The following is an 18,203-nucleotide window of genomic DNA, read 5'->3' on the forward strand; positions in this document are numbered from 1 at the left end:
ACATAAAAAAAAAATTTTTTTAAATACAAGGTAAGATATTTGGCCAAAGGGATTTTTTTTTTTTTCCAGTAAGCTCTACACCCAACGTGGGGATTCAACTCACAATCCTGAGATCAAGTCACACATTCTACTGATTAGGCCAGCCAGGCACCCTTGGCCAAAGGGATTTTTAAAACTAAATTTCATCTGGCAATACCCTACATCTACCAGTATACCTACAGGAGATAGAATTTAAAACAAAACAAATGCAATCTGATCAAATCCACAAGTAATACGGTGTTCATTTTATTTTTTGTGAATAAAATAGCAGTCGTTGTTTCATCCAATATACTGAAGGTATCAACTTCAGAAGAAATTATCTGCCCACTCTGTCAAACAAGGGCAGTTATCTTCTGCTAAAAGCCTGCAAGCTTTACAAACCCAGTTCTCTTCCATTGGTGCCATAATTTCCAAATAAATAAGCAGTTCTCGCCAGTATGTGGGCAATCCAGTTCCCTACAAGATTATGTCTTCTATGCAGTCATCAAAGAGCCACCTACAAGACTCTCTGAAAGACTCTATAGTTTCAAAAAGCAGTTTAAAGTCTTCAGGGTACAGATCTGTTATTTTCATGTCTCCATCTTTCTCTATTTCCTTCAGTATAGCTACTGCATTAACTGGACTCAATGACCTGCAAAAGAAATACAAAGTAAGTCTGCTTAATTCCATCTTAGAACTGCAATTAATATTGGTAGAGATGGCTTCTACGCCCAATTTAAAATGCTTAACTTACGATATATAATCAATCTTGTTTGGTTTAAGAGCTTGCGTATAATGTACAGCTTTTACTATTATTTCTAAAGTCTCATGGCTTACCTGTAACAAAAAGAGCAGATTTTGGCCTTCACGTGTTCTCATCAATTCTTACCAAAAAATCCAGTTTAACACTGCCCTTCAGAAACATTCTCTCGCCTACCTCTTTCATCTCTTAGTTCTCTTTGCAAAAACATCCGTAACATTTAGGTCCGTGTAATAGTTCAAGAAGTACAAAGAGCAGAAACTGCTATCCAACAGTTTTCAAACAGGGAATAGTTTTCACCTTTTTATGTGAAAATTACTAACGAATAAATTTTAAAGCAGAAAACTGCCTTATATATTAGCCTAGCAAGAAACCATCACTGAGCCTATGACAATAACAAGTAAATATTTATAACAAAATATTTTGGTGGAAAATTTTTCCAATACTTTTTGATTTTGGACAGAATTCTGGTCACAGGTGTAAACATGCTTTCAATTCAGAGCTCGCCAAGGGATTTTAACATTTTGCAACACGTTTACCATATTTATTGCTTATTTTCCTATATTCCTGATATTTTTATTCAAAATATTCACTACCACAAGGTGGTAAGATGAAAAGGGTAGATTACTTTTACTGGTCTGATGCCACTTTTAACATTTATTTTTACACAAATATTGTTCAACCAACAGCTCATTCAGAGTCTCACCTATTCTCTGACAATACTTTGAATGACTATGGGCTGCTGATTCCAAGGTGCAACGCATAATTTATAGAATTGTACACATCAGCCCATATAAAAGTTATAAGGATACCAAGTAGGTAGTAACAGCTAGAATGTTAATAAAGCTTTAGGTAGAAACATGAAGTCGGGTCCAGGACAAGAGGACTAGAGGACTTTGGTTGGGAAGTAAAACCACTAAGGAGAGACAATGACAAAAGGTAGACGGTGGGTACACCAGAAATGATGTCGCCTCCATCCGTCACCAGCAAGGAGTTCGTTCTTTTTATTAAGAAAAAGGCTTTTTTAATGTTTATTCATTTTTGAGAGAAGAGATGAGTGGGGGACGGGCAAAGAGAGAGGGAGACACAGAATCTGAAGCAGGCTCCAGCCCAGAACCCGATGAGGGGAGATGAACTCTGGGAGATCATGACCTTAGCCGAAATCGGACACTCAACTGACTGAGCCACCCAGGTCCCCCTATTTTATTTTTTTAAATGTTTATTTTTGAGAGAGAGAGAGAGCACGCACAAGCGTGGGGTTAAGGGCAGAGAGAGAGAGAGAGACAGAGAGGATCCAAAGTGGGCTCCGCGCTAACAGCAGAGAGCCTGATGTGTGGCTCAAACTCACAAACCACAAGGTCATGCCCTCAGCCAAAATTAAGAGTCAGATGCTTGACTGACTGAGCCACTCATGTGCCCCTCTTATTATTTTTTTAAATGTTTATTAATTTTGATAGAGCGAGAAATCAAGAATGAGCGGGGGGGGGGGGGGGGAATCCCAAGAAGGCTCTGCACTGCCAGCACAGAGCCCGATGCAGGGCCTGAACTCACGAACATGAGATCATGACCTGAGGCAAAACCAAGAACCGGATGCTCAACCAACTGAGCCACCCAGGCACCTGCCCCATGGAGCCAGTTCTTCCCACAGGTCAATTCTGGGCATATCTCTGACAGAGATAGAACTGGTAGGCATCCCTAGTTGTTTTTCAAAGGAAAAAAAATTAAGCTTAGGAGATTATGTGGGAAGTTGAATTTTATTTTTCTTAAAATATGCACCAAGGAAGGGTTTGGAAGATCTGTAGGAGTGAAAACATGGTATCTCACTCTGTTAATCATGATACAGATATAGAAAATGGACCTCTAACATGAAAATCTAATTCTTATATTAAATTGCTACTTTATACTTGCTTTTATTCTTCTTACTTACTGTAAATGGTCCATGAGCGTGGCATGGCGCTTCATAAAACACTGCTTTAACATGTGAAAAAATATGTCATAATTAACAGATGTTAAATTTTCTGTAAATAAATTCTGAAGAGGAGTCATCTGAATAAAACACATGTTTTGTTTATTTATTTGTTCTAATGGTTCCTGGAGAGAGAAAGAAATAAGTTGTGTTAGCCACAAAATGTTGCCAGAGCGAGACATAGTGAACCTATTCACACAAGCTGCCTGCTGGAAGAGGCAATCTCCAGAGCCGGAGGGCTCCTATGTGCTCTCGCTGTCTGTGTCAAGAATGCAAGGCCCTAACCACTGTTTACTTGGGCAGTTTCTCAGGGGGGTTTGCAGTGAGCCAGCTTGAGGGAGGAGATCATGTCTCTCCAGGACAAAGAAGCGGCTTGCTTAATGTCTGCTAGAAAAGAAGTGGGTCCCCCCAGCCCTGTGTTTCTATGTTGCAATGCAAACCTCTGCATTTACACCATCCAAATGAGCCATGGCACATTACCCCAGAGGACCTGAGGGCAAATACATTCTTTTGTCTGATGCAGGAGTGGGCCCTGGGGTAGTATCCTTTAAAGAGTAACAGGTTATTAACTTGCAAGCAGGGTAAAACCAAATCCCAAACATGACACCAACATGTACTGAACTTCTTTCTATACTGAGCAGATTGTAATGTTAAAAAAATATACTATGGTCCATGGCCTGCCTGGTTTTCATATAGTATGAATCTACAAATGGTTTTTACATTTGGAAAGGATTGTTTAAAAAAAAAAAAAAAGACTATGAACATGAAGACTATTATGTGGTCTACAAAGCTTAAGACATTTGCACATTGGCCCTTTACAGAAAAAGTTGGCCAGCCTGCTCTAGTACACAGTAGTCAGATTAAAATAAAAACTGCACATGCCTCGATGTAAGGTGAAGATGTTTTTTTCTCTAAAGTTATCCCTCACAAAGGAGGAAGGTCATCTGTTTAAGTCCTTTGGAAATCTCATGTGTTAGATAGTGATCCCTTATTTACTTATCCATCTATATATACACACATACACATTTATATTTTTTAATTTTTTAATGTCTTAGTTTAACTTATTTTGAGAGAGACAGAAAGAGAGAGAGAGCATGAGCAGGGGAGGGGCAGACAGAGAAGGAGAGAGAGAATTCCAAGCAGGCTCTGCTCTGTCAGTGCAGAGCCCAATGCAGTACTCAATCGTATGAACCATGAGATCACAACCTGAGACAAAATCAAGAGTTGGACATGCTTAACCGACTGAGCCACTCAGGTGTCCCTTTCTTTTTTATATGTTTTTATTTATTTTTTCATTTTATTTGAGAGAGAGAAGAGCATTTGTGTGGGGAAGGACAGAGGGGCAGAAGGAGACAGAGACAATCTTAAGGAGGCTCCATTCCATGCCCAGCTCGGAGCCCCAACACATGTGAGATCATGACCTAAGACGAAATGACGAAATCAAGAGTTGCACACTTAACTAACTGAGCCACCCACCTCCCCCCACAATTTTTAAATTTATATATATATTTGTGGAAGACAAATTAGCCTGAAGAAGAAAACTTCAATCAATTCTGGTTTCTAGCTGTGGATGCCTACAGTAGATTGTGGGGGGGAGGGATCAGTGAAATTAAAAACTGCTTACTGGGTGCTATAATGATAAGCTGGGACTAGGGCATCATTAGTATTTAATCCTAAAGTGAAACTTTTGAATTGACTCCAAAAATTATTTTTGAAAATTCAACTACTTTGTTCCAATTTCACTACAAGCACCCCTAATATAAAGTAAATGGAGGATAACTTTAGAACATCACCACTTCGGTTCTTTAGAGAGGGAAAAAAAAACAAACACAAGCCCCACCCCCCAGATAAGAAACAAGACATACTGATTCATCAAACATATGACAAATTCAATCATTATAATTAGTAATATTACAAATTTCTGACTTTTAGTTTATCAAATTAGTTGGACACTAAAATGATCATATTTTCCAAATCTGAGATATACCTTCTATTTCAAGAGAGATAAAAATGAAGTCAAATTCTGTTTAAGCTCTTACTATGCTAATTAGGATCCACGTACAATCAGCTGACAAATACAACTCTTCAAAAATAATGAGAATTGTAAAAAAATGTTTATGATTTATATTGATAGAGACAGCAGGAGAGAGGGCACGCAAGCAGGGAAGGGGCAGAGAGAGAGGGAGAGAGAGAATCCCAACCAAGCAGGGCTTGCACTGTCAGCACAGAGCCCAACACAAGGCTCAATCCCAAGAACCAGAGATCATGACCCAAACTGAAATCAAGAGTCGGACACTTAACCAACTGAGGCACTAGGTGGCTCAGTTGGTTTAGCATCCGACTTCTGTTCAGGTCATGCTCTCACAGTTTGTGGGTTCAAGCCCCGCATCGGGCTTGCTGCTGTCAGCACGGAGCCCTATTCAGAATCTCTGCCCCCCTCTTTCTCTGCCCCACTCCCCAGTGGTTCCCTTTCTCTTTCTCTCTCAAAAATGAGTAAGTGTACTTAAAAAAATTTTTAAGTAAATACAGAATACCAAATGTTCCATTTAGAGGAAAGAAAGGAAGGTTATTAATTAATTCTTACCTTATTCTTCGACTTTTTTGGTCCCCCAACTTGGTTATATACGCTGAATGAGGACCAAGGCTCCTTGAGGGAAGATAAACAAAACCAAAACATTTCTTTGAGTTTTCTGCAAAGTGTCCCAGATTATTACTGGCTTTAAACAACAGAACAAATCAAATCTGAGTCATCATTCTAACTGGATTTAAGAAAAACAACTGGGATAGTTAAATCATAAATATCCCTCTTCTGTTTTTTTAGATAAAGAGAAGGAAAATCAAAGGTCTATCCAGATATTGGGAATTCCCTTATCTGGAAAGACTCATCCTTAATACAGTTATGCAAATAGTCCTTAAGTTATCTCAATAGCTAAGATTTCCACATTAGACTCACAATCAGGTTAGGGACCATCACATCAACACTGAGGTTAATGAATGGACAAAGTCAACATAGGCCTTTGAAAACAAACACTGCAGAACAACCAAAAAGACTCTCCGGAAAGCTAACTTTGCCAGGAGGCCTTTATGAAGAAAGCAGCAGATAGCCTGGATGATAGAAGAGGCCCAGGTAAAAAGGCAGGCAACAGAATGAGAGATCACTGAGGTAAGAAAGGATTTCAGGGACACCAAGAACTGCAGTACCAAGGTCACAATATACAAGTGCAGGGTCAGTGCTGTGAACGCTAGCGTGAAAAGAGTTCTGCAAATACAGGAACATGACGAGAGCATGACAGATACAAAAGACAAGGAACAGAGATCCAATCTAAGAACCTCACGTATTGGAGAAGAAAAAACAGAATCGGAACAAAAGCTGAAGTCGAATGGGTAACATTCTAACAACTGAGTATGCACACTGACAGGCTTAACGTGTTCCTGGACAAAAGCAGGGAAGGGACTACATGGAGATACACATGGCAAATTTAAAAATGAAACCAACACCTCCCTCGAAGCACAAGGGCCCATATGTATTGTATGTATATAAACATACATCCAATGAAAACTCTAATCTACTACAATAAAAAAGACAAGGACAAATTATGGCATGAAAGAAATAGCGGTCGTCAGTTTTTTCTTCACTCCGGCCCCTTGCTATGAATAGAGGAGCCACCAGTCCTACGTGGCTATTGAACACTTGAAACATGTCTAGTCTGAATGGAGATGTGTTACGTGTGAAATACACACTGAACTTCAAAGGCCTAGAACATAAAGAATGCAAATTATGTAATAACCAATCGTAACATACTGATTGTACACTGAAATGACAGTATTTTGATCAAGAAGGTTAAATCAAACACATTAAAATTAGTTTCACCTGTTTTTTCCTTTTAATAAATGTTGCTACTATTAAACCTAAAATACGTGGCTCACATTATATTTTTATTAGACAACTCTGATCTTGCTTAAAGAAATAAACTAAAAAGGGGAATACTCTGTAGTGAGGTTTTAAGTAGCCATTAAAAACTTACGAAAAATGTCTACTGACAAGAGAAAAACTTACCATTAACTATTACTAGTAAGTAAGAAATACAAGATACAAAGTAATATAATCTCCACTATGTAAAGAATAAAAACAAAAACTGAGGAAAAAGAAAAGGCTACAAATATGCTACAAATGTCAATATTGACCTCTGGGTGGCAGAATGGTAGTGGTGACTTTTAAAAAATTCTTCTTTCCTTCCTTCCTTTTCTTTCCTGGTCTCACATTTTTACAGTAAGCCCATATTATTTTTATGATCTGAGAAAAATATAAATATGTGACAAAAACATAATTATCTTCAATAGCTAGAAAAAAATAAAATTAATTTTTAATTTTTCTCCATTTATTGGTCAAAGAAATGTAGCCTCTTTTTTTTTTTTTTTTCTTAGAGAGGGGTGCACATGAGCAAGGGGCAGAGACAGAGAGACAGAGAGGGAGAGAAAGAAGTGGGGCTTGAGCTCACCTGATGCGGGGCTCAAACTCATGAACTGTGAAAATATGACCTGCGCTGATGTCAGATGCTTAACAACTGAGCCACCCAGGCGTCCAAAATGTAGTTTCTTTAAAAACAATGAAGTTCTGGGGCACCTGGGTGGCTCAGTCAGTTAAGCATCGACTTCAGCTCAGGTCATGATCTCACAGTTCGTGAGTTCGAGCCCTGCATCAGGCTCTGTGCTGATGGCTCGGAGCCTGGAGCCTGCTTCGGATTCTGTGTCTCCCTCTCTCTCTGCCCCTCCCCTGCTTATGCTCTCTCTCTGTCTCTCAAAGGTAAATAAATAAACTTAAAAAAAAAAAAAATGAAGTTCTGTTGCAATCTAGAAGGATTTTACTTACCACATGCAGAAGCTTAATCTCACAAGCTACTTGCCAGAGCACACTTAATGGTTGATACAGGTTATTTTGGGGATCTGCCACCAGTTTCTAATGAAAAGAAAATAAGTTGCACGTATACATGACTATGATCAATCAAATTCAAATTTTGATCTTAAAAGTATTATCTTAATAGTATCTGGAAATTGAAGAAAATCAGAATTAAATGCAAAATCTTAACTGTAACACTTCAAGGATGAGAAGGTCTTTTTAAATTTTCACATTGAAATACATCACCATGTACACTTAAAATATAATGTATGTGGGATTGATTTCCTTTAGCCATCCCTGATAGCCATGCCCCTACCAGGGCAAAATCTCATTAAAGCAAAAAACAAAACAAAAATATCTAATTACATGGAGAACAAGGGTGTTAGAACTATGTATCAGGTAGCCTAGTAAATTCTGAGTCAAGAATTGTCCATGTCCAGGCTGACACTTGAAGGCTGAGCGCTTGGCAGTGAATGAGAGGGCAGCACACAGACCGAGCAAACCACATGTGAAAAGGCCCACAGTAAAAAAAAAGCATTAGAACATTTCCTAACAGCAAGATGAAATCTGATGAAGCACTTCCCGTTTCTCTTCCTTCACATAGATGATGTACGTACAGCCTCAAGGTTCTGAGTCCCCCACGCTTCTCATGGACAGTCACTATTTCTCTACTGAGTCTTGGGGAGTAAACCACCTTTTCATGTCTTGCTCCACCATCCTGACCCGTGACTCTTATAGACGAGTAAGCATCTTGTGTTACAATGGGTTAAAAGATTTTTTTTACTCTCATTTTTATTATTTTTTAATATAATTTATGGTCAAGCTGGCTTACATACAACACCCATTGCTCATCCCAACAGGCGCCCTCCTCAATGCCCATCACCCACTTTCCTCTCTTCCCCACCACCCCCATCCACCCTCAGTTTGTTCTCTATATTTAAGAGTCTCTTGCGGTTTCCCTCCCTCCCTCTTTGTTTGTAACTATTTTTTCCCCTTCCCTTTCCCCATGGTCTTCTGGTAAGTTTCTCAAGATCCACATATGAGCAAAAACATATGATACCTGTCCTTCTCTGACCTACAATGGATTAAAACATTAATATCATGAAGCATTCTGAGCAGAAAAGAAACATTACTCTCAAGATACTATCAAGAACTTCAGAAGGCCCTTGAATTTCAGAGAACAGAGTCGAAAAACCCTAAGTATTCCTGTTAGAATACATGAATTCAGCAAAGTTGCAGGATGTAAAAACAACACACAAAGGTCAGTCGTATTTCTATGTTAACGATGAACAATCTGAAAAGGAAATTAAGAAAACTTCATTTACAACAGCACCAAAAAGAGTAAACTACTTAGGGATCAACTTAACGAAGGAGGTGAAGGATTTGTACACTGAGAACTACAAAACACCTAATGAAAGGGTTTAAACACAAGTGGAAAGACAACTTGTGTTCACGGATAGGAAGACTTATCAATGTTAAGATATCAATGTTACCCACAGTGATCTACGGATTCAGTGCAATCCCTATCAAAATCCCAAGGGTGTTTTTTTCACAGAAACAGAAAAACCAGTCCTGAGATTCATATGGAATCTCAAGGGACACTGAATAGCCTAATGTAATAAAATAAGAGAGCCCAGAAACAGACCCTAATGTGTATGGTTTAATGATGTTTTGACAAGGGCATCAAGGTCATTCATCGGGGAAAGCACAGTCTTTTCAACAAAGGATGCTGGGAAAACTGAATACCCGCATGCACAAGAATGAAATTGGACCCTTACCCAACACCATATAAAAAAGTAACTCAAAATGGATCAAAGACCTGAATGTAAGAACTGAAGCTTACAAAACTCTTAGAACATAAGAAAAAAGCTTCCTGACATTGGATTTGACAATGATTCCTCAGCTATGACACCAAAGGCACAGACAGAAAGAAGAAAAAAATAGACAAACCGGCCTTCATCACAATAAAAAACTTCGGGAATCAATGTGCACAATCAACAGTGTACAACGACACCCCACAGATGGGGAGAAAACGCCTGCAGGCATTTCATGTATCCGAACAGGGAATATATAAATAACTCCTAAAGCTCAACAACAACAACAACAACAACAACCCCAAAACGGCAAAGGACCTTAGCAGACATTCCTAACACAAACGGTCTACGAGCACCTGAAAAGATGTTCAACATCACTAATCAAATCAAAGGCACAATGAGACACTACCTCACCTCATTACAATGGGTATCATAAACAGAAAACAAATGTTGAGAGACAACGGAGAAACTGGAATTCCTGTGCACTGCCGGCGGGAACGTAAAATAGTGCAGCTGCTGTCGAAAACAGTAGGGTGGCTCCCCCAGAGTTGAAAAATAATATTGCCGCACGATCCAGCAATGCCACCCCTGGGTATACAGCCAAATGTACTGCAAGCAGACCCTGGAAGACAGACTTGCAACCAAAGCTCACGGCAGCATCATTTACGACAACCAAAAGCGGGGAGCGACCCAAACGTTCGCTGACACATGAACCAATAAACAAAAGGTGGTGCGCGTGTATGTCCATATATGATATACGATGGAGTATTACTCGGCCTTAAAAAGAAAACAAAATTCTGACACGCTACAGCTTGGAAGAACTCCAAAGGCATTACACTAAGTGAAGTCGGACACTAAACGCACTACTCTATCATTCCACTTACATGAAGGACCTAGAATAGTCAAATTCATGGACTATTCTGTGAATAGTCATAGAAGTAGAACACTGTTTGCCAGAGACTCGGGAAGGGGGAGGTGGGGAGTTGATGTTTAATTCGGTATGGGATGATGAACAACTTCTGAGAAGAAACAGATGGTGGTTAATGGCTGGACCACAATGTGAACAGACTTAACGCCACTGAACTGTACGCTTTGAGACTTAAAATGATAAATATTGTATCTTGTATGTTTAACCACAAAAAAAAAACTTAAAAAAATCAAACCTAAAGACTGCTCTATAGAAATTTAAAAACAATCTCAACACTCTCAAGTGTCATGAGCTCAAATTAAAGTCACACAGATTAAGACTACGCAGACAAAAATCACAGGACTCTTTCAAAACAAAAGCTACTCAGTGACTTGTTAATAACCTACCTCGTATTCCTTCTCAGCAATAAACATATTTAGCTGTACTCGTCCATAACTGTATATAGAAGTAGAAGAATACAGGTCATACAGAAGTTTCCAAAGTATCTTTTTCTCATTTTTAGCTGGGAAGATTCCAACTACTGTTAATGGGTTATCTGTTAAGAACACAAGGAAAAATATTTGAATAAATTGTTTAAACTTCTTCCAAAGATCATATTTTATTGAGTCAAACCAAGTTAACAAACTATCATTTCAATTACAACTCAGGTACGGCATCTTTCCTCGATAGGGAACTTGGCCTCTGCAGAACGGCTCTAAGTGTATCCATGTGAGTGGAAAGCCATAGTCAACACAAACTATACCATCTGGACAGTACACGGATCTCTTTAACAGACAAGGTGTACTGCTAGAGAAAGGTGGCAAATTATAAGGTATCTGAGGCAGTGAATGACAAAATTACCTTCTGACCAAGGAAGTGCTTCTATTCCCAAATTCTGAAAAAGTGTTTCTGAAAGCATAATGGGAGGTTTTACTATTCCAGAATTTCTAGGATCCAGTTTAAAGAAGTCACAGTGGACCACTTCTAGTTTTCTATTCACCTTTTTTCGCAGCGACTAAAGAGAGACAGACATGTTTAAGATTTTCAGTGATATGCAAACTCGGTAACAATTCAAAGATCTACTTCAAACAATTTACCCTAAAAATTAACATAATTAAGAGAAATTAAATAATGCCGGAAAAGTGATGAACACACAATATTACTAAGAAAAAGCCCCCAACACAAAAATCTTTCAAGAAACTCTTACTCATCCTTTTTTCTTTTTAAAAATTTTTAATGTTTACTTATTTTTGAGAAAGAGAGAGAAAAAGAGAGAGCACATGAGCCGGTGAGGGGCAGAGAGAGGGAGACACAGAATCCGAAGCAGGCCCCAGGCTCTGAGCTGTCAGCACAGAGCCCAACGAGGGGCTCAAACCCACCAACTGTGAGATCATGACCTAAGCAAAGTTGGGCACTTAACCGACTGAGCCACCACCCAGGTGCCCCTCATGCTTTTTTCTCTAATCTGAAGTTACAAAAAAATCAAAGAGGGTACTATGATGTGCTATATATAACGAGGTTCTCATGCACAGAAAATTCTGTTGATATATACCAAAGTTTCAAGAATGTGCAATTTAAAGTTACAAAACAAAAAACCTAACTATTTTTAAGTGCTTGATTACAACCTCTAAATATTATTTAAATGTAGTAAATTCTAATGATCGTTTTCGAGGGGACCCTTGAGAATGACAGAAGCAACAGCCTGGGTGGAAACCATTTACGTTTGTTCATGTTAGTCCTGAGACACCTGTTAGGCGGTCCAAGTGGAGACGTCAGGCAGAAAGTTGTAGCCCTGACGGGGGGGGGGGGGGGGGGGGGGGGGGGGGGCCGCGCGTCAGTGGAATGGTCCAGGCTAATGACATAAAGTGGTGAGAACTGGCTTGTTGAAGGTTATTAAACCCAGGGGTGCAGAGGGGACCCCCTAGGGAGAATCACAGGAGACTAGGCCTGAGGATGGAGTAACTAACCCCAAGGCCTCACAAGAAGCTGAGAAGTAAAAAATGTGAGGAAGGAAACCAGAAGAGTGTGGTGTTAGGCCAGCTAGAGAAAAAGAACACTCATTGGATGGATATCTTACAAACAGATCATCTTGAAAGTCCTACAAATTGTTCTATATATACAGCAATAAAGTAACCTCACAAGTTACTCAAGCGTCGTATTTTAATCTTTGTAACTAAGAAAATCTAATGAATTTTGGTTTGATAGGAATGTAAGAATGCACACTTTAAGACTTTGTTCCCGGGGCGCCTGGGGGGCTCAGTCAGTTAAGCGTCCAACTTTGGCTTCGGTCATGATCTCGCTGTTTGTGAGTTCGAGCCCTGCATTGGGCTCTGTGCTGACAGCTCGGAGCCTGGGGCCTGCTTCGGATTCTTCATCCTCCTCTCTCTGCCCCTCCCCCCACCCCAGCTCTGTGAGGGGAAAGTCTCTCTCTCTCTCTAAAATAAACAAACAAAAAAGACCTTGCTCCACTCGTACTTTGAAAGTACATGTTGGTTTTTGCATCTATCGCTTACCATGCAATAATGGTAAAGACAATAACAGCCAAAACGCCAAAATAATTTAGTTCCACAGTAATAGTGAAATCACCTTTTAAAATTGAACTTGGTCGCATTTAGGATTCAAAGACAGGAAGCAGTTTATCTTATTTCAATTGCAACAAGATTCTTTACAAGTAGGTATTACTGTCTCTATTTTCCGTAAGAGAAAAGGAAAAAGCAAAGCCGAACAGGTTAAATTACTTAATTGCCAGAGAGTCTTAAAGGTAGCGAGGGCTAGAGCTGACAGGCTGATCTGAAAAGACTGTTCTGTCTCTGCTGAAATACCATACAGCTTACCACAGAAGCTATCTCTTCAGCTGAACATGTACAGCTATTTCTGCAACAACAGTTTCCATTTTCAGCAGGGATATATTATGATTTATTATCATAGGCTACAATTTGAAAACTATCTCTAGCACATCTAGACAGGAAAACAAACTGTTCCCACTCGAAACACTGTTAATGCGGAGTCTTGGGAATTTATGAGGGTGGGGGTTCTAAAGTTAGATAAAAATCCTAAGCCTTCATCATCTTTGAAAAATCTTTTCAGCGTTTAGAAACAAACTCTGGGGGGCTAGAAGCAATGTCTGCTAAGAGCACCACTTTAAAGCTGGGATTTAGGGGCGCCTGGGTGGCGCAGTCGGTTAAGCGTCCGACTTCAGCCAGGTCACGATCTCGCGGTCCGTGAGTTCGAGCCCCGCGTCGGGCTCTGGGCTGATGGCTCGGAGCCTGGAGCCTGTTTCCGATTCTGTGTCTCCCTCTCTCTCTGCCCCTCCCCCGTTCATGCTCTGTCTCTCTCTGTCCCAAAAATAAATTAAAAACGTTGAAAAAAAAATTTTTTTTTAAAAATAAATAAAATAAAGCTGGGATTTAGGGCCACAAAACTTCTATTTAAATGGTTCCTTCTCATTTATTCTGGCAGATAGATGAATTCACACAAAACCTTATTTGAATGGTTTTTCACTCCATCATAATGATGGTTAATAAGAGTGAAAGAACAGGTACTAAGGGCTGAGCTCAAGTTAGTGTTGAGCAGAGAGGGGGAAAGAGGAGTCAGAAAGAAAATAAAAGCCTGAACTGGAACATGAACTAGTTCTAATCAAAGACTGGATTTAGTCAGAGACGGATTTTGTGCTTACATTGTAGTTTCAGGAAACTTTATGACTAATATTCCTGTAAGAAATACTGTATGTCATGACCTTTCTAGCCCCCAACCTTCCATCTTTCACTCAATCATTGTTTTCAAATGAACACTTTCCTTGATTGTACAAAAAAGCAACTATTGTGTTATAGGATAAGAAAGTAAATAAAAAGACATTTTAATGCCATCTTAATTATTTTGTGACCATGCAGATCACTCTTCAAAAGTCGGCCTTTTATAAAGGATCAAAATAAAAGCTTTCAATTCCCAAAGTGAAACTGAAATTACAGGTGGCTATGTTTACTAAATCACACTTCATGATCTTGTTATTTATTTATTTGTTTATTTATTTGGTGGGGGGTAGAGAGGGGGAGAAAGAGAATCCCAGGCAGGCTCCACACCGTCAGTGCAGAACCTGATGTGGGGCTCAAACTCACGAACCCACACTTCATGATCTTCAGTCTTTTAATAATCTTGTCTTTTAAACTCTTCATGGTTTTGGAATTCCAGTAGATTCAGCATCAATTCTATAACCTGGAAAACCTTGATTTCTTTTCAAAGCAATCAGTTGTACAGTAACAACCATCTAACATGCACAGTTGTACTAAAAAATTAAGAAAAAAAGGATTTGGTACATTTTCATAATTTTTTGTTGTCATCCTGCACTTTTAAATCATTCCATTTCACGTGGTTTCCGAAATTTAGCACAGAGAGGTATAAGGTTCCTAAACTGAATCCAGACACTTGAGGAGGGAGGGGAAAGAGAAGGAAGGAGGCTGGCAGTGAGGTAAGGAATGTCCACTTCACTGTTCTGTGAAGGGATCTGCTATACAAGGAAGCAGAATTCACTGAAAAATCCATTTGGATAATGCTTTCACTGCATGCAATTGTATCTGACTATACCACACCTTCCTTGCCTCTGAATCCCTAAATCCAGAGTTAACAAGAGTCCCGTTGATCTAATCGTAGCATTCCAATTAGATTCTAAGTTCACAGAAAGCAGAGGCACGGGATACCCTACTAGAGATGAGGAAAGAACCCTGGAGATACCAGTTATACACTTTGTTCAGTCCCCCATCTAGTCTGTAGCAGAGGTACACCCAGAGAATAAATCTCAGGACTCCAATCGCTTAGTCATTCAATGAGCATAGATACCGTGATATTATCACTTACTGATACTTACTATACTATGCTCTAGTCACCGGGGATAACAATGTATGTACAGCATGGCCCTTAAAAGTGAGTCTAAAAAAATAAATTGTGTGCTTGTTACTTTCCTAAATACTCAAAGATAGCTGACTGAGCAATAAATTTTTTTTTTTTTTAGAAACTAAAAATATACCTGCAAATGTGGAAGAAAAGTTCTGTTACACTCAAGGGCAATCACTTTGGCCTGGCTTTCAAGTAATGCTTGGGTCAGGATTCCAGGACCTAGTATATTAACAGAACAAAACGTTCATTTGCAAAAGAAACAATTTCTTTCAATATCATTTACTAAAGTAGATATTTTACCTGTATTATCTAATTTTGATTCCCACATCCCCAAAGTAGATATTACACTTTTTATTTACATGTAAGGAAACTGGGGATTAGATAACAGCATTTGCCTCAACACAGCTGATAAGCAGTGCTGCTGGACTTTGAATCCGTTCTGTCAAAGCCGGAAAAGCCTCTCAATCACAAAGCTTTACTATGTCTTGCAAAAACAAACAAGAAAAGGTGCCTTTAGCGTACCAATTATTCATGGACTACCCTGATACCCTAACCACGAAAGATACTGTAAAACCTAAACAAAACAGACCCACGACAGAAAGTGCTACTTTAAACAAGTATTTTTCAGGAGCGACTGGCTGGCTCACTCAGAAAACTGTGAGACTCTTGATCTCAGAGTTCGAGCCCCACGCCGGGTGTAGAGATTACGTACACAAATAAACTTTAGATCTTATGTTCTGACATCCTGCTATGGTCTCTAGGACACCTATACAAAGGTTAGATAAAAGTTCTGGGCGGGGGGCGCTTGCAAGTATTTTGGGAAGATGGTAAAAGCTAAGAGCAGGTATTACCAAATGTGTGTAAAGTGCAAATTGCTGCAGAAATATTTCATGGTGTCCTGATTACCACAGTCCATACAAGCTGCTTCAAGGGGCCAGGTCTTAAACAGCATCGCGTGGGCAATCAGTACAATAGGCACTAGTCACGAACGTCCAAGAAAACGCAGTCCACGACGGACTCACCTGGATTGCACTCCAGGAAGAGCTGGTGACGGTTTCTGTTCTCTTTCTGCAGTATCTGCACCAAGGTCGTGGCGAGTTTCGGATTGGTTATGTAACTCCGGGGCTCTGAGCGGTTCTTGGGCAGCCACGAGGGCGAGTCTCTGAAACCCTGGCTGGGCGACAGCTGCGGGTGGAGGTCGGACAAGCCGCGGCGGTTCCGCGCCCGGACGCTCTTCCACCTCGCCGCTCCGGACCCCAAAACGCAAAAGCGACCAGCGCCGGCCAAGGATGACAGCATCAGCCGCGGGACCGACATCTTCGCCCTCTAACGTCTGTCCCAGTGTCGCCCGGGGTCGTCACATCGTCAGCGAACTCCGTACAGGACACCCCACGTGCCACACCTGCCTACCACCCTACTAGGGCGGGTGGTACTAGACACTACAAACCGCGCATGCGAACGCTCCCTTCTTCTTGCCACTTCCCTCACTTCCGCTTCCGTCCGGGTGCAGTCGCCGGAGGATTGTGAGTGGACGGACGTGGAGAGAGACGGACCATCCGGGTTGTGTCTGGACCTGTTACTCTATGGTTGTCCCTGCGCTTCCTCTCTAGCCGCTCGCGCTCTATGCTCCGCGGTCGCGGGCTGCCCGCCGCCCGCCGGCCCGCCGGGAACGGTGCGCAGAGAGAGGCGGGGCGGGAAGGCAGAAGGTGTCTCCACCGGAGCGGCGGGAGACCCGAGCAGGCTCTGTGACAGCGCTTCGGCCGCCATGTCAGCGAGCGGGGCTGGAGACAGACCCGGCGCGCAGCCGTAGCCCTCCGGTCGCCTCCGACTCCCAGGTGAGGAGAGGGAGAGGGAGAGCGGTGCGGGGCAGCGGCCGGCTCGCGGCCGGGGTGGAAAGCCCCCGGGACCCCGCGCGCCTCCCCCGCGCTGTGCGCCGCGCGCCGCCTCTGCGCTCCGGGGGAGGTGTAGCCCCCGCGCCCCCTGCGCCCGCCGGCGCGCCTCCCGTCCCCCCGGCCCGGGTGTCCGCGCCTCCTCCCCGCGGCAGCAGCCCACGGCCCGGGCTCTGGCTCTGCGCCCTCGGGGGTGGCCCCGCTTTGCCTTCGTACCTGCGCCCCCGCCTCCACCGAGCGCCGCCGAGTGTCTCCCTGCCGTACCTCCTTCTGGGCCGGTATTTACCTTAATGTTCGTTTGTAACTCGCGTGTTGATAAGATTTAAAGTTAAGGTTATAAAAAAATTACAGTTTGAAAGCTTTAAATCCCCTTCTAGGCTTAGGAAGGTTGCGACCTTAGGATGCTTATTTTGATCCCTCCGTAAACTTATTCAGATACGTGCCGCGGAATGCAATTTTGAAGACCAATTCCAAGGACTCTAAAAATAGGATGCTCTAATGGAAATTTTGGCAGTCTTTTTACCTCTCGGGCAGTGTTAGAAGACTCGATTCTTTGAGAGTGATTTCAGTGTTTAAGGATTATGCTCAGAAAGAGATTGGCCCGTCACTCTTTACACCAGGACAGGAAACCGCATCCAATCAACACCCTGTGAAAATACGTACAATCCTTTCTGCTTACTGTGCTCGCGGCGTAATTGAGCTTGGTATTTAAATGCACAAGAAAAAGGTTTCTGAGGAATGTATCACCTGGCGAATTGAAGTCTGAGGATTATACCCAGCTGATGGATCTCAAAATGGATAAAGAAATTGACAAGCAAATATGCCCCCCCCCTCCTTTTTTCGGATGATAAATTTGCTAGGACACTGTAGAAAGTATCTGATCAGCTGTTGTGGAAGCCGGGGGGAATCGTTGATCTAAATTTCCTCAAATTCATTTTTTGTATTGACAGTTTTCTAGAAGTGATTCTTGCATGCTCTGAACACCGAAGGAAGCTTTCCTCACGATTCTTTAATGAGCTGTCACCTCCTCTATCCTTTTAAAGATATTTTCATAGATTCTGA

General features: G+C 41.3%; 2 protein-coding genes across 3 annotated transcripts in view; one reads left to right on the forward strand and one right to left on the reverse strand.

The window, feature by feature from the left end:
- Positions 1–256: 256 nt before the first annotated feature.
- Positions 257–16,569, reverse strand: TFB2M (transcription factor B2, mitochondrial). The gene is made up of 8 exons (XM_047077118.1): positions 16,275–16,569; positions 15,383–15,471; positions 11,224–11,377; positions 10,770–10,918; positions 7,615–7,701; positions 5,329–5,391; positions 2,706–2,869; positions 257–670 (listed from the first exon to the last, which is right to left on the reverse strand). The coding sequence occupies exons 1-8, from the start codon at positions 16,567–16,569 to the stop codon at positions 496–498; spliced, it is 1,176 nt and encodes a 391-aa protein (XP_046933074.1). The 3' UTR covers positions 257–495.
- Positions 16,570–17,002: 433 nt separating this feature from the next.
- The window catches only part of CNST (consortin, connexin sorting protein), a 116,633-nt gene continuing 115,432 nt past the window's right edge, over positions 17,003–18,203 (forward strand). Inside the window, exon 1 of one of the 2 annotated variants that reach the window (XM_047077115.1) lies at positions 17,003–17,087. The gene's annotated coding sequence lies outside the window, so the exon portion shown is untranslated. Of the gene's footprint in view, positions 17,088–17,333; positions 17,420–18,203 lie in introns of those variants that run through there. The other variant, XM_047077116.1, reaches the window with a different exon arrangement.

The sequence above is a fragment of the Lynx rufus genome, unplaced genomic scaffold, assembly GCF_022079265.1.
Source record: "Lynx rufus isolate CCGP_SWC_20201006 ecotype Redwood Valley unplaced genomic scaffold, mLynRuf1.p SCAF_15, whole genome shotgun sequence".
Classification (NCBI taxonomy): domain Eukaryota; kingdom Metazoa; phylum Chordata; class Mammalia; order Carnivora; family Felidae; genus Lynx; species Lynx rufus.

Excerpts from the sequence above, each read along its gene's own strand:
- TFB2M (XM_047077118.1), bottom strand. The coding sequence starts at position 16,569 with ATGTCGGTCCCGCGGCTGATGCTGTCATCCTTGGCCGGCGCTGGTCGC. Across the intron at positions 15,472-16,274 it reads CTTCCTGGAGTGCAATCCAG|GTCCTGGAATCCTGACCCAA; the intron begins GTGAGTCCGTCG and ends TTAATATACTAG. Across the intron at positions 11,378-15,382 it reads CTTTTCTTCCACATTTGCAG|TCGCTGCGAAAAAAGGTGAA; the intron begins GTATATTTTTAG and ends GTCTCTCTTTAG.